The 13,908-nt window shown below is 39.3% G+C and overlaps 1 protein-coding gene across 1 annotated transcript; it reads left to right on the top strand.

Moving 5' to 3' along the window:
- The first annotated feature begins 393 nt into the window (after positions 1–393).
- On the top strand, positions 394–13,227 carry LOC128856527 (uncharacterized). Its single transcript, XM_054091829.1, has 4 exons — positions 394–541; positions 613–657; positions 719–1,065; positions 13,098–13,227. Exons 1-4 carry the CDS (start codon positions 416–418, stop codon positions 13,225–13,227), a joined length of 648 nt encoding a protein of 215 aa, XP_053947804.1. The 5' UTR covers positions 394–415.
- The last annotated feature ends 681 nt before the right edge of the window (positions 13,228–13,908 follow it).

Here is a 13,908-nt window from a genome sequence, read left to right on the forward strand (position 1 = left end):
TATTTTGTTTTTTTGTTTTGATAAAATTAACTTGATGGAATCATATTTCGATATTTAACTAATCGCTCGGAAAATACATATCGAGTTTCAATATCGATTTTTTTGATCACTCGTAGAATTTATTTTTCGTTGTGATTTTTCGCTCTGAATAGTTGCGAAATTTAATTTTCGAGTGTCATTTGTGTCTTATTTTTTTATCGAAAATTATGATTATTTTTCTAATAAAGTTTTTTTATCAAATAAATTTAACCCTTCGTTGCATCGTGATGGAAATTTCTATCAAACCATTCGAAAGGAAAAAATGCCCCCAAAACAGGCCTCTGGTCATGGTTTTTTGCCTCTGGCAACTTTTAAAAACATTTAAGAATGAAACGGAACGCACCTAATAAAAAAAAAAGCAAACGTCAACTGTCACATGACAATCAAAATTTGGTCAAGGTTATGTTATGTGTTTTGTTCTAACGGTGCATATAATTATCAAGTTTTTTTATGGTTTTGTCCAAAGAAGTCGTACAAAATATTTACTATGCATAGAAATAGGGTAAGTAATTCGGAAACTGCTATTATTTGTGAAGAAAACATGTAAAATATTACTAAAATAACGTCAAATAGGTATGGTGTAAATTTACATCATTATGCAGTATTGTCATCTGTGAAGTATGGAGAAATTTTGGTTCACATAATTCCAGTTTGTTTACCAATTTTTGTGTTCTTTCAGAATATTTTGACAGATAAAGCCATAGAAGAATATCTAACACAGCTGGAGGATGGTTGGCTGTCGGAAGACGGAATGGAGGCTGAAGATTCTGACGATGATAACTTACCTGATCCTCACTATACAAGAGACGAACCTCTAAGTATATTAGATGATGTAAATGATGATGAAGACTGGCAGGATGTTAACGAAAATGACCCTCCTCTTGTTGAAGAAATGGTGGAAGAACAAGAAAGCCAAAGCAGAGTTCCTTGTGGTGCTATTTTCAGCACATTATTGGACAAAAGAAAACTGATTTGGAAAAAGAGAAACATGGAATTAGATGAGGATAAAATTACATTCTTAGGCAGGTCAGCCTTTCCTATAGAAATATCCCAGCTTGAAACTCCATAGCAATGTTTCAAATATTTTTTGGATGATGATTTTATTCAGAAAATTGTTGATTAAACTAATTTATATATCATGCAAAAAGATACCAACAGCAAAATAACTTATACTGCGTTAGATATCAAGAAGTTTTTTGGGATACTATTATTCATGTCTGTGCAAAGATTTCCAAATACCAGATCATATTGGTCTCCTGCCTTTGGTTATGGTCCAGGTTTATCCACTATGCCAGTCAACAAATTTGAAAGAATGAAGCTCTCATTGCACTTTCAAAATAATGATGATCACAAACCTGTTGGCCATCCAAATCATGACAGGTTATTTAAAATACGTCCAGTTATTGAGCACCTCAGAGCAAAATTTTCTACTGTACCAATGGAGCAAAGATTATCAGTCGATGAGCAGATGTGTGCCACAAAAGTGGCTCATTTTTTGAAACAATATCTGCCTAATAAACCCCACAAATGGGGGTTTAAATTGTATGTACTGTGTGATTTATCAGGATATGCTCATACATTTGAATTGTATTCAGGACAGGAAAATACAGGAAGACCAGAAGGAGAGCCTGATATAGGAGCCACAGGGAATGTAGTCATTCGTTTGCTAAGAGGCGTGCCAAGATATCAAAATCACATAATTTACTTTGACAATTTTTACACATCATTGCCCCTGGTTCATTATTTAGCCAAGCAAGGAATTCTATCAGTGGGTACTGTACAACAATATCGGATACCTAACTCAAAATTACCAGACAAAAGGGAGTTTATGAAAAAGTCTGTACCACGAGGAAGTCATGTCGAAAGAACATCTACATTTGATGGTGTTGGTATGTCTTGTGTCACCTGGAAAGACAACAAAATGGTGACACTTTTATCAACATATGTGGGGTCAACACCAGTATCTAGTGTCACTAGGTATGACAAGGCAAAGAAGGAAAAGGTTGAAATTCCATGTCCAAAAATTGTTTTAGAATACAACAAACATATGGGGGGAGTTGATTTAATGGACAGTTTTTTGGGGAGGTTCCATATTCCTTTGAGGTCGAAAAAATGGTATTTACGCATATTTTTTCATCTACTTGATCTTACAGTCATAAATTCTTGGATTATTTACAAAAAAAATGCAATCATTCGAAATATACCAAAAAAGGATATGCTTTCCATGGGACAATTTCGTAATGAATTAGCTCAAGTTTTGTGCTCAATAGGATCCAACACAGAGGTCAGAAGAGGACGTCCTAGTTCCAGCTTTGTGGAAAATGAAATCCAGGCAAAAAAGAAGAGAGGACCTGCAGTTGTTCCTCCACCAAAAGACCTAAGAATGGATGGCAGTGACCATTGGCCACAAGTTGGCATTTCTCTGCGATGCAAATACCCACATTGTAAAGGCTATTCAACAATAAGCTGTATCAAATGTAAGGTTAACTTATGCCTGAACAAAAACAATAACTGTTTTGTTCATTTTCACCAAAATTGAAGGTATAAATGAAAGGTATTAGTGACTTAATTTATTATTTCAATTTTGTACTAAGTTCATATGTTCATTCTGCATAATGATGGAAGTTTACATCAAACCATTTTTAATAAAAAAAAAATACTTCTATAACTCAAAGATTTTTTTAATTATTTTTCCCATTACCTAGAGGTCTAATAACATGTGTATGTTTTTTTTTAATAAAAGAAATATTAAATTATGCAATGAAGGGTTAATGGAATCATATTTCGATTTTTAATTCATCACATAGAAAAAAATAATCAAAAACTTATTTTTCGAGTGTTTTTTTCGTTCTGAAATTATCGATATTTTTTGAGTTTGAAAATTTTCATCGAAAATATGGATTATTTTTTGAGTAATTTTTTTTAATCTATGCAAAATTGATTTCTTGAATGAGTTTCAATGACGCTAAATTTCTCTCAGAAATAAAAAATTGTTCTTGAGTTTAATTTTTTTGGCAGATCGAAAACAATTAAAGACTTAAACTCACCACAAGTCAGTTGAACTCAACCGAACTTACCTCACCTAAACTAACCTCACCCCAACTCTCCTTTTGAAAGGTAATAGATTTACCAGATTTGCTCCTAAATTATGAATTATAAATAAAGAAAAATGTGAGCGAAACCTCGGCTGCCACGTCACTTGTGGGCAGCCGAATGCTGCACGATCATTTCACATGTATTCACACACTCGTCCAATCAGTCGTGGTTCAGATGGCAACGAAGTGTCATTGGATGATTTTTTTCGCATATCTCCAATACAATCTGAGTTTTTTTGTAAACACATCCCAAGTGCCATCCGCTCATCAGCTGATTGTGTCTAATTCGCTCAGAGTCGAATTAGGGTCTGTTAAGGGGTACCGAAGGTCTACAGCTCGAAAATTTAAAGTATTTTCAGGCATTTTCTTACAATAAAAAAAAATTAAAAAAGGTATTTAAATTTTTTAGGCCTGTTATTTAACTTCTTTTGCATACAAAAATGAACAAAAACATTTTTTTTTTTCAATTTTAATAATTTCAAAAATGGCGCTGAAGTTGACCCTCCCGAAAACTTGGACCTGGACCGTGTTGTCCATTTTTGCTCTTCTATTCTATCTAAAACACCAAAAGCAAACAAAGAATATTAATCAGTATGACTGTAGCTTGCCACACTCTTTCCATCTAAAAAAGAATGGAATAAGGGATTTTCTCTAAACAACTTCGATACCACAGTCTATACAGATGGCAGTAAAATGGATTGTGGTGTTGGAGCTGGTATATATTCTCATAGACTTGGAATTGAAAAATCTGTGCGTCTCCCTAATACCAGCAGCGTCTTCCAAGCGGAAGTACTAGCAATTGGGGAAGCCTGTAGGTTACTAATCGCAGATTTCTCTTTTAAGGGCAATATCGCTATTCTTTCGGATAGCCAAACTGCAATCCGGGCACTGGATTCAGTTGCAACAACCTCTAAAGTGGTGGAACAAAGTAGGAATAGCCTCACCAACTTGAGTGAAAACCATAGAGTAACCTTAATTTGGGTCCCGGGACACCGGAACATTGAAGGTAACGAAAAAGCTGGTGAACTGGCAAGAGGGGGATCTGCCATGAATAGCGCTCTTGCAGTACCAGTATTCACTCCACTAGGTGCGGTCAAGAACGCAATTTCCCTAAAATACCTTCGAATTGCAGATTGTAGATGGAGAGACCAGACGAAATGCAAAATCAGCAGAACGTTATGGCCCACCTACAACCTCAAGCAATCGTCGACATTAATAAACATGAAACGACGGGACACCTGTAGACTTACGGCAGTCATAACTGGCTTCTGGTCTATCGGAGAACAAGCCGCCAAAATGGGCATCCCTCACAACACATACTGTCACAGTTGTAAACAACCGGAGAAAACAGAAACAATCTTCCATTTCCTCTGTGAATGCCCTGCCCTATGGAGGGACAGAATGTTAACCCTGGGCAAACCGCTGTTCGAGAGTCTCGAGCAACTGTCTGGCTTAGACGTCAACAACCTAATAAGGTTCCTAAACCGCACAGACTGGATATAGTCCTGCTGCAAATAACTGTTAAACAATTTGGTAACGAGGATGTGGCAACAAAATGGTGCGGAAGCGCTAGTTGGATTCTGGCTGAATCACCACTCTAACCAACCAACCATGACTGTAGCTATCTCTATCTCTGCCTCAATTCTTTCCTATCTCTTTCTCTGATACTTTTCTCCTTCCCTCCTTGACTATCTACCCCCTTTCCAGAGCTTTAAATACAATGGGCTTTTTAGCCTGAGTGTTTTAGGAGCCACCAAATCTCCTGGAGCTCCTTGGCCCGACCTTTTCAAATTCCATGTGCGTACTAGACTCCCGTACTAGAATAAAAAAAAATTGACAAAATGGCGCGGTTTTGAATTTGACACTCTTAAAATTGGGTTTTTTTCAGTTTTTTAATAAAAAAAAAAACGAAATAATTAAAATAATTGATGTTGTGAGCAACATATTAAAAATTTCAGACGATTCGGTTGAATATTGTTTTTGGTCTTCTGACAACACCAGTCTGAAACAAGTAGTTTTAAGATAATTGAGTTCAAAGTTTTGTGAGTGGATATATTCCATTGATGCTGCCGCGTGACGAATCAGACTTTACCTTCTAAAACGGCTGTAGAATCGAAAATAGTGTGAATATCCTTCCAAAAATTTGACAGGATATTCCTAAAAGCCTATACTTTCGAAATATCAAAAAACAAAATTCGATGTTTTGAAAATTCTAGACCACCGGGACCCCTTGAAGAGCACAGCTCTAAAAATCTTTTCACCATGGCACTGGCACTTATTGACAAGTTTTGCCAATTTATTCGACTTTTATTTCATTTTGATATATTTTCTTATGAAAATATAGTTCATTCTACTAGAAAAACTAAATAAACCAAGTTTCAAACTTTGTGGAAATTAACAAAAAATCAACAAATTTTCATAAAAATTTTACACTTTTTAATCAAAGTCCTTAAGAGAATTTAAAGTATACAGCTTTGTAGCCAATTGAGTTTTTTATATAAGAAAATGCCAGTTTGAAGTGGCTTAACACTTGTTGGACATTGTTTTGAAAACCTTCACTACACGCGGGTCTAGCTTTTTTTCGTCCTGTTCGAGGATGCTTTTTGAAAGGTTATATCCATAAATCGATAGATAATTAAATTTTAGAAAGCTACTTTGAAGCTCAAGTTTTTGGCTATAATAGAAATACCCTAGGATCAGAAAGTACCGGGAATGTTTAATTTAATCGAACCGCGCACATGGGAACCGGGCCATATTTTTTTCTTATGCTGGTCGGACTGTAAGACACACACACAAACGATTCTTGGATTTTGCATGATGATAACGCGCCATCGCATCGAGCCCAAATTGTGCTGGACTATTTGACCAAACACCAAGCAAATACCCAAGTATTCACCTGATATGGCCCCGTGCGACCTCTTTTTATTTCCCGAGTTGAAGTTACCACTTCGTGCAAGGAGATTTCAGTCGGTAGAGGAGATCAAAGAGAATGCGACGAAGGAGCTGAAGGCCATCCCTTCGTCGGCCTACCAGGGGTGCATGGAGGACTGGGTTAAACGTTGGCACATGTGTGTTGCTTCAGACGCGTCATATTTTGAGGGAGATAAAATAAATTTGCCTGAAATTTAACTATGTTTAGTTTTATTTAAACATTCCCGGTACTTTCTGATCATAGGGTATGTTAAATTCACGTCCAAAGTCGAAAAATATGGTCAGACCCAGGCGCCCAACAAAAAGTTAAAAGTCGCGTTGATTTTTTATAATTTTCGTTTGCTGCCGGTGTTGACTGCTTTCGGGCAAAACAAAATAAAATACCTGTGAATATGCGAACGAAAGCTCTGGCCACATGGATTTGTTTACCGAAGCGAAATCTAAAGCATTCGAAAGCAAAGGATTCACGCAAAACAGCTAACCATCCTTAGAGTTTCGTGCAGGCGTGCCACTTCTACAGCAACATCCGTCTGGTTATTTAATAGCCACACCTCCTATGTTTAAGCAAAAATTGAGTATTCAAATGCAGCAGAAAAATTTTAAGATTTTCGTCTACGCACAACTGCACATGCGCGTGTGTGTGTGCTCGTGGGACATGCGGCGTACAGTAAAGTTGAAACATATGTCAAATGTTCCCATGAAACCAAAAATAGACACAAATGAAACGGTTATGAAAACGAGCCAACAAAGTACGAGCGTACACACAGGCATGCTTACAAATGTGTGCAAAGAAGCAAAGCAAGTACGCACGTACGTATATTTGTGTGTATGTATGTATGTGTGTACGTTTGCTTACCATACAGGGAATAAAAATAAAACGAGAACTTATTTTAAAAGTGGCTGAATGAGTTCAAGTGCAGTGCATTTGCGTCGCACTGATAGCAGCCACTCAGCAGCAGTTTACAAAAAGAGAAAAGAAACAACAAACAGGCACACACACACATATGCCCAGTCACAGAAATACTCGTCCATCTGCACTGCTCACAGCCGAAAAGTGCAGTAAGATCATTATTAGAACATTATGAAATTGAATGTAGCGGGGAAGTGGAATGAAGAGAAATAAAATGAAATAAAATAAATACTAAAACGACGAGCGCGCAAAGTGTCTTCCCGGCGGCTATTTTTAGCGCCACATCAAGGCACAGCAGCAACACATATGGCATGGCTGCGCGCAGCATTGGTGGCACCTTATATGTTGTTGTTGTACTCACAATGCATTCACATACATTTTTACAATCGCACATGTAGCTATTCGTGTGACAAGTGAAAGAGCAGGCAGTTTATTGTGCACGAAGGCCAAAGGTCGGTTATGAGTTTCCCACAATGCGCGGCGGCATCAACGAAAATGCGGCAACTCATTTCCATAAGCAATGCGAACTTAAACACACAGAAGTAAGCTGAGAATTGCACACCTCCCATGATTCTAGAAGAAATGCGTTAAGGCTAAAATATATCGAATTTTTACCAAGTCTCGTTTTGGCGAAAATTGATTCATGACTTCAAATAAAGGTCAAGTATGCGCCTTCAGAATCCAAAGAATCAATTGATTAAGAAGCTGTGAATAGCTAATATAAGAGACGTGAAAATTTTCAATTAAGCGAGTGCAGGGGATTTTACCATCTCGAGTGAACGTGTTTGATTTACGATGAAGGAACTCAAAGGTCCCAAGTCTGCATGAATGGACGGCATACACCACAAAATGATAAAATATGGGAACGAAGCTATTTCAGAAGAATTTGCCAATACTTTCAAAAGATAATCGATATGCACAGAGTTCCATTAGAATGGAAGTAAAACATTAAAATGCCCATCTTTAAAAACGATGACAAAAAGCACCCAAATAACATTGGGGTATAACGTTATTTAGCTCTTTACAAAAATTCTCGCTGAGGAAATGGCATGCGCGGGTATAAATGATTAACAAAAAGGCTTCGGGAAAAACCGATCAACAACTGGTGATTTTTTCCTTGGTCACTCCTCTTGGGAGCATAGGGCCTAGACAAGACTCTTCCATCGTGCACGGTTCTATGCTGTTGTTTTTGCACCGTCCGATGAGATGCCGCCATCTGCTAGTTCGCGCAACATCGACCTTCTCGAAGTCTTTTTGGTCGACCGCGACCTCTGCTCAGTTGCGGGTTCTGCCATCTGGTGGTTTTCTCAATCCTATCCCCTCGTACAACAATACAGACTTCACACATAAGTCTAATAATCGTAGTTTAGTGCACCTTGAGATTTGCGAACTCCCCTATACTGTATGCATTCGCCCGAAAGCCGCCCTTGCTTTATTTTGGCTACAGTTGACATCTTCATCTGCTTCACCATCTGCCGTGATGATGCAGCCGAGGTAGCAGAGTTTTTCGACAAATTCCACCGCGCATCCGTCAACCACTATCTGCATTGCGTTATTGTGGTTAACTCTCATAGCCTTGGTCTTGGCGATGTTGACCTCCAGTCTGACAGTGCGTGCATCTCGGAGCGTTAGTGTGAGAGGAGGCACATGCCGTCCAAGTCCTCAAGATGTCTGGTGAAACTCCATACGATGCTTTTTTTGTGCAGGGTCAGTTAGCTCATGATGGTATTAAGGACGATGGCAAAGAAAAGGGGCACTGCAAGTTAAGAGTTCTCGTAGAGGGCTTTGATTAGGCGAATTATCTTAGCGGTAACTCCCTTTCTATTCAGTGCCAGCCCTATTGGGTCTCGTTTGATAGTGTCCAACGCCTTTTTAAAGTGTACGAACAGCATGTAGAGCGGGGAGCGCCACTCAACTGATTGTTTTACTATAATCAGGAGTGTATTTACTTGGTCCACACAGCTTCGGCAAATGCCAGTGGGCCGTCTCTTAAGAAGCGTTCGATATATTTGAGCCTGCTTTGTATGGTCGGCAATATTTATACTAAGGCAATTTGTCGAAAAATCCATAGAATTTAACTGCCCTGCTTACCTCCGCTGCGTCATTAAAATTCCTTCCGTTAGATCTGCAGGCAAGATGTATGGTTGAACACTCTAAGTAAGTGATCAAACACGGATTACAGTCATGCTGAAATTCTGGCTTGCATTTTGGGGCTTCCTACACTTGCCATTACAACGTTCACAACCCTCTTAAGGGAAGAGTGGGACGGTGGGTACGGTAATCTCCGCATGGTGATTGACTGGCCTCCGGCTAGCTAATACCCATGTGGAGCTTCCCTCTTAGTTCGTGGTGGGTTAACCCTCATGATATGGGGGCTAAAGCAGCACTTAAGCCTCATCCCCGCGGTAAGGAGACCAACTTGATGAGGACGACGATATATCCATATATATGGATTTTTAGCCACATGGCTAAAAGCTCGAGGACAGGGTGGGCGGAGGTGTATACTCTGAACATCTGGAGATCTCCTTCAGCTTTCCGCTCTCCGACTACAGTAGTGTCTGAAATGTCAGGCTGAACTGATGGCAATAATAAAAGACGCGACACTGATACAGTGTGATGCGATATCTGCAAATATTATCTATATTTTCACTGATAGCCAGGTGGCGATAACAGTCGACAGCCTCCAAGGTAGCCGTGAAATGGCGCACATCTCCTAACGAGATGGTTGAGTCCTGGCTACTATGACATTGAGGGTAACTGCAGAGCCGACGAACTAGCAAGACTCGGCACCAAATTGAACGATGAGTACATAGATAATAACATAGACGCACCCTAATAAACGCGTAAGCTACTTATTCAAATCATAAGAACAACGAATGAAAGTTGGCGTAATGAAGCCAGATGCAGAATCTCCCGATAATTGTGGCCGACTCTCAATGCTAAACGCACAGAATCTCAGCTAAGCCTGAATAAGCACCGTCTTAGCACACTGATTTCAGTCATAACGGGACACTGCCTAATAGGCAGACACGCTCAAAGAATGGATATGCAAACACATGAAATCTGTAGAAGTTGTCTAGAGTAGGAGGAAGATAAAATTTCGCATCTTCTGTGCCATTGTCGTGTAGGTAGAGGTAGGTTTACTATTCTAGATCGGTAGACAATTTTTAAAGATTTTAATGAAGATCTCAGTTTTGCTGAAAGCAAGGATATTTTAAAATTTTTGAAAAGCATACGCTGGTTTTAGTGAGTGTGTCCCGCAGTGGACAAGCACTTCAAACTCACCTAACCTACTCTTACCTTCGCTTTGAACACCTTAATGGAATTTAATTACCTGAATTCAAAAATAACATCTTCAAAAAATGCCGTTGATGAAGTGCGAATCTATCCGAAAAAGCCGCACGGTTGACCGCGTGTTAACGCGGTATTATATGGAAAAACAAATAAATGAGCATCAAGAGCAAAGTTCGCATATATAAGACATGCGTATGGCCAATTATGACAACAGAGCAAATAATACCCACCGTTGAAATGCAAGCGCTGGCTATACACGACGCGATATCCTGACGTATACTGACGTAGTGAAATGGAGCCGGAAGGGAAGAAAAGAATCGAACCACCATATAAATATAATGGGAGACGACCGGTTGGGAAATATTGTGATGAAAGGCCAACGTAAAACATCACGACTTCCAGAAAGGCCACCAAAACGTAGGTGTGAGTGTTGGACGTCTGGATCCCGATATGAGTAGTTATATTTTTATTTTAAAAAATTTATAATTTTTTCGTTGAAAAAAACAAGACCTAGTCATACAATAAAAATGAAGGGAAAGAAGAAGCGGTATGTTACACCAATGCCAAAATATATTATCCGACCTTCACAACGATCACTGATTCTTCCGCGTACAAATCGCTAATCATGTCGTACCTTGGAAAGAACACGACTGCTCAATATTTCATCGTTGCTGCTAATTTATGGAGATGATTTTATTATCATCAAACAAACTACCTTCAGTTCATTCTTCTGATAATTTTTCAGTCCATAATTCATAAATCTTTTTCATATTACAACAAAATCCATATAAAACTTGGTACAAAATTCTTCAAAACTTCATCAAAACTTTCTACTTGTTAACCAGAATTGAATTGAAATTTGAAACTTTGCATGATAGCATTTTTGAAAACTTAAAATATTGAATAAAGAAAATTAAGGAAAAAATGGCAACAAATGCGCCAACTAGCGCGAAAACTTTACTCAATAAAATGGTTCAACATTTAGGCGAAGAAACTAGCAAACTATAAAACTCATCTTTCAATCACTATATTAAGGGACCAATAGCGGAAAAAAGTACTGAATATTCTCCGTAGAAATCTACAAAATACCTACCTAAATAGACCAAGATGGAGGTAAGGTCAAAAGCGACGCTGAAAAGGCGGAAATTTGTACTGATCATTTGGAAAAACACCTTATAAGGAAATCTTGTAGAAAATCAGTTATCTTCAACTTCGCTGTCAGAGATTGAGCATGAAATAAGCCTCCTGAAATCCAAATGAAAAACACCTGGCTCCGATCACCGCAGACATATTAAACCTCCTCCAAAAAGCTTTAATTAAGCTAACAAAACTTGTAAACGAATGTTTTAAGCTAAAATATTTATATAAATATATAGGCCAGCGTACTGGAAAGTTTCTGAAGTAATAATGATAGCAAAACCTGGCAAAAGTCTTCGCGAAATGCCATTATACCGCGTGATCTCCTTCCCACCTATAATGACTAAGTTACTCGACGAAATAATTTTGCAGCAATTGCAGCCTTTTATTGAAAAACAAACGGCTTATTCTTAATCACCAATTCGGATTTGGATCGAAGCACTCAACAACTACGGAAGTGCAAAGAATCACAAGCGTAATAGAAGAAGCAATCGAAAAGAAAAAAGTGTGCTCTTCTATGCTAAAAAAGCAGTAGGTCGCTCTCGGTTATGCGTCAACACAGCACCACACTTTGTTGGGCCCCAGCCACTCTGGAGTGGAGGGAAATGAAAGAGCGGATGAGTGTGTAAGGATAGGCTTGAGCTTGACTTTCAGCGAGTGGTAGAGGATATAAGCATTACTCTCCACGAACCATACACTGCGATTGACTGACTGACTACTAACTGTAGGGTCTCCAAGCAACTCGCACTAAAACTGAATCTTAAAAGGACAAAATGATTCAACAAATCAACTTCCGTCGTAATCACATGTGTTATAATGGGTCACTGCAGTATTGGCACCCAAACCAGTAGAATGGGTGTGCATCATAATAACTTCTGCAGGAGTTGTGAAGAGGAAGAAGAAATTCAGTGGATACAAAACCTCCTCAGTAATGTCCTGCGCTTCAAGGAAGCCGTGTCATATTTCTTGCCTATTATTTCTTTGAAAACTTGCGAAAGTTGCAAAATGTCTCACTGGAGGAACTAAATGGCTTAAGTAACTTAGTTAGGCGATGGAAATGAAATGCGGGTATGACAATAGGCTTTAGCGCCACCGAGTGTCTTATCTTAAACTAGCAACCTGGCTAGCCCAACCTAACCATGCTCTTCCATATTTCTCGATGTCGCTGAAGCCTTCGATAAGGTATGTCATGCCGGACTACTCCAAAGATCTTGCTTCCATAGGTAATTTTGGACATAGGATAGATACTTCAGAATAAATCGCGATAGCACTTATTCAAGCATGCAGCCATTAAATCCCGAGGTTCTAAAAATAAGTATTCTTGCACCTTTACTGTATGTGCTTTTCACATCTGACGTTCCGGTCTCTAAAAATATCATATCGGCTAACTTGGCTGACGATATGAAGATTTCAGCATTCGGTAATGATTAGACTCTGGCAGTAGGAGGAAGAGTCGAGTGACGAATCTTCTGGCTGTTTGTTGCGATTGCAGCTTTTCGATGTCAAACATTCTTTGCGCATTTATAGACGTACGTTTTTTGCTGCACAGAGGCGTGTGCGCAGTTTGGCTTCAATGAGGTAATGATCCGAGTCGATGTTGGGTCCTCGGATCGTACGTACATCTAAAACACTAGAAGCGTGCCTTCCGTCTATTACAAAATGATCGACCTGGTTTTACGTTTTTCCATCAGGAGACAGCGACGCTGGAATCTTATGCTGGAATCTGTTGCTGCAGACTACCAGGTTTCGAGCCCCGGCGTAGTCGGTCAGCCTATGTCCGTTGCCGGTTGTTTCATTGTGCAGACTGAATTTCCCGACTGAGGGACCAAAAATTCCTTCCTTGCCCACTCTTGCATTGAAGTCACCAAGCACGATTTTTATGTCGTGGTGGGGACAACACTCACTCTAACAACGTTCAAGGCTTTCATAGAAGAAATCTTTGATCGCATCGTCCTTCTCTTCCATTTTAAAAAAACGGGCTTTGATGCAGATTATTGGGAGACGCTCGTCCATTGGAGTGAACGTAAGTAATTGGCGACGAAGTCTCTCTCCCACAACAAATCCATCATCCCAATTTGCGCTCCTTTACAAAGCAGCTGTAGTAGACGTCGCCAGGTCCTATGGTTTTCATGCATTGCTCCTTCCATCGTCTATCTTATATGGCAGTGGGGTCCGACTTTGCTCTTAAGAAAACATCAACCAGCCGGGTAGAGGCACCTTCCCCATTAAGGGACCGGACATTCCAGGTACATGCCCTCAAAACGTAATCCTTAGTTCGTTCATAGCGGTCGTCATTAGTGTAGGCAGTTCCCATTCAAGGCTTTAGTTTTGTTTTCATTGTTTTCATTCATTGGGAGGGAGAGGGATTTTTACGTGGCGGGTCCCAAACCCAGGACACAACCAGCTAACCTGTGTTGATTCACCTTCTCACGTCAACTCGCTCTCGAACGTGTGTTCGGAAGCTACCCAGAGCATACTTGGGCGAAGCCCGGAAGTAGTGAA

Source organism: Anastrepha ludens, chromosome 3 (genome assembly GCF_028408465.1).
Source record: "Anastrepha ludens isolate Willacy chromosome 3, idAnaLude1.1, whole genome shotgun sequence".
Lineage (NCBI taxonomy): Eukaryota > Metazoa > Arthropoda > Insecta > Diptera > Tephritidae > Anastrepha > Anastrepha ludens.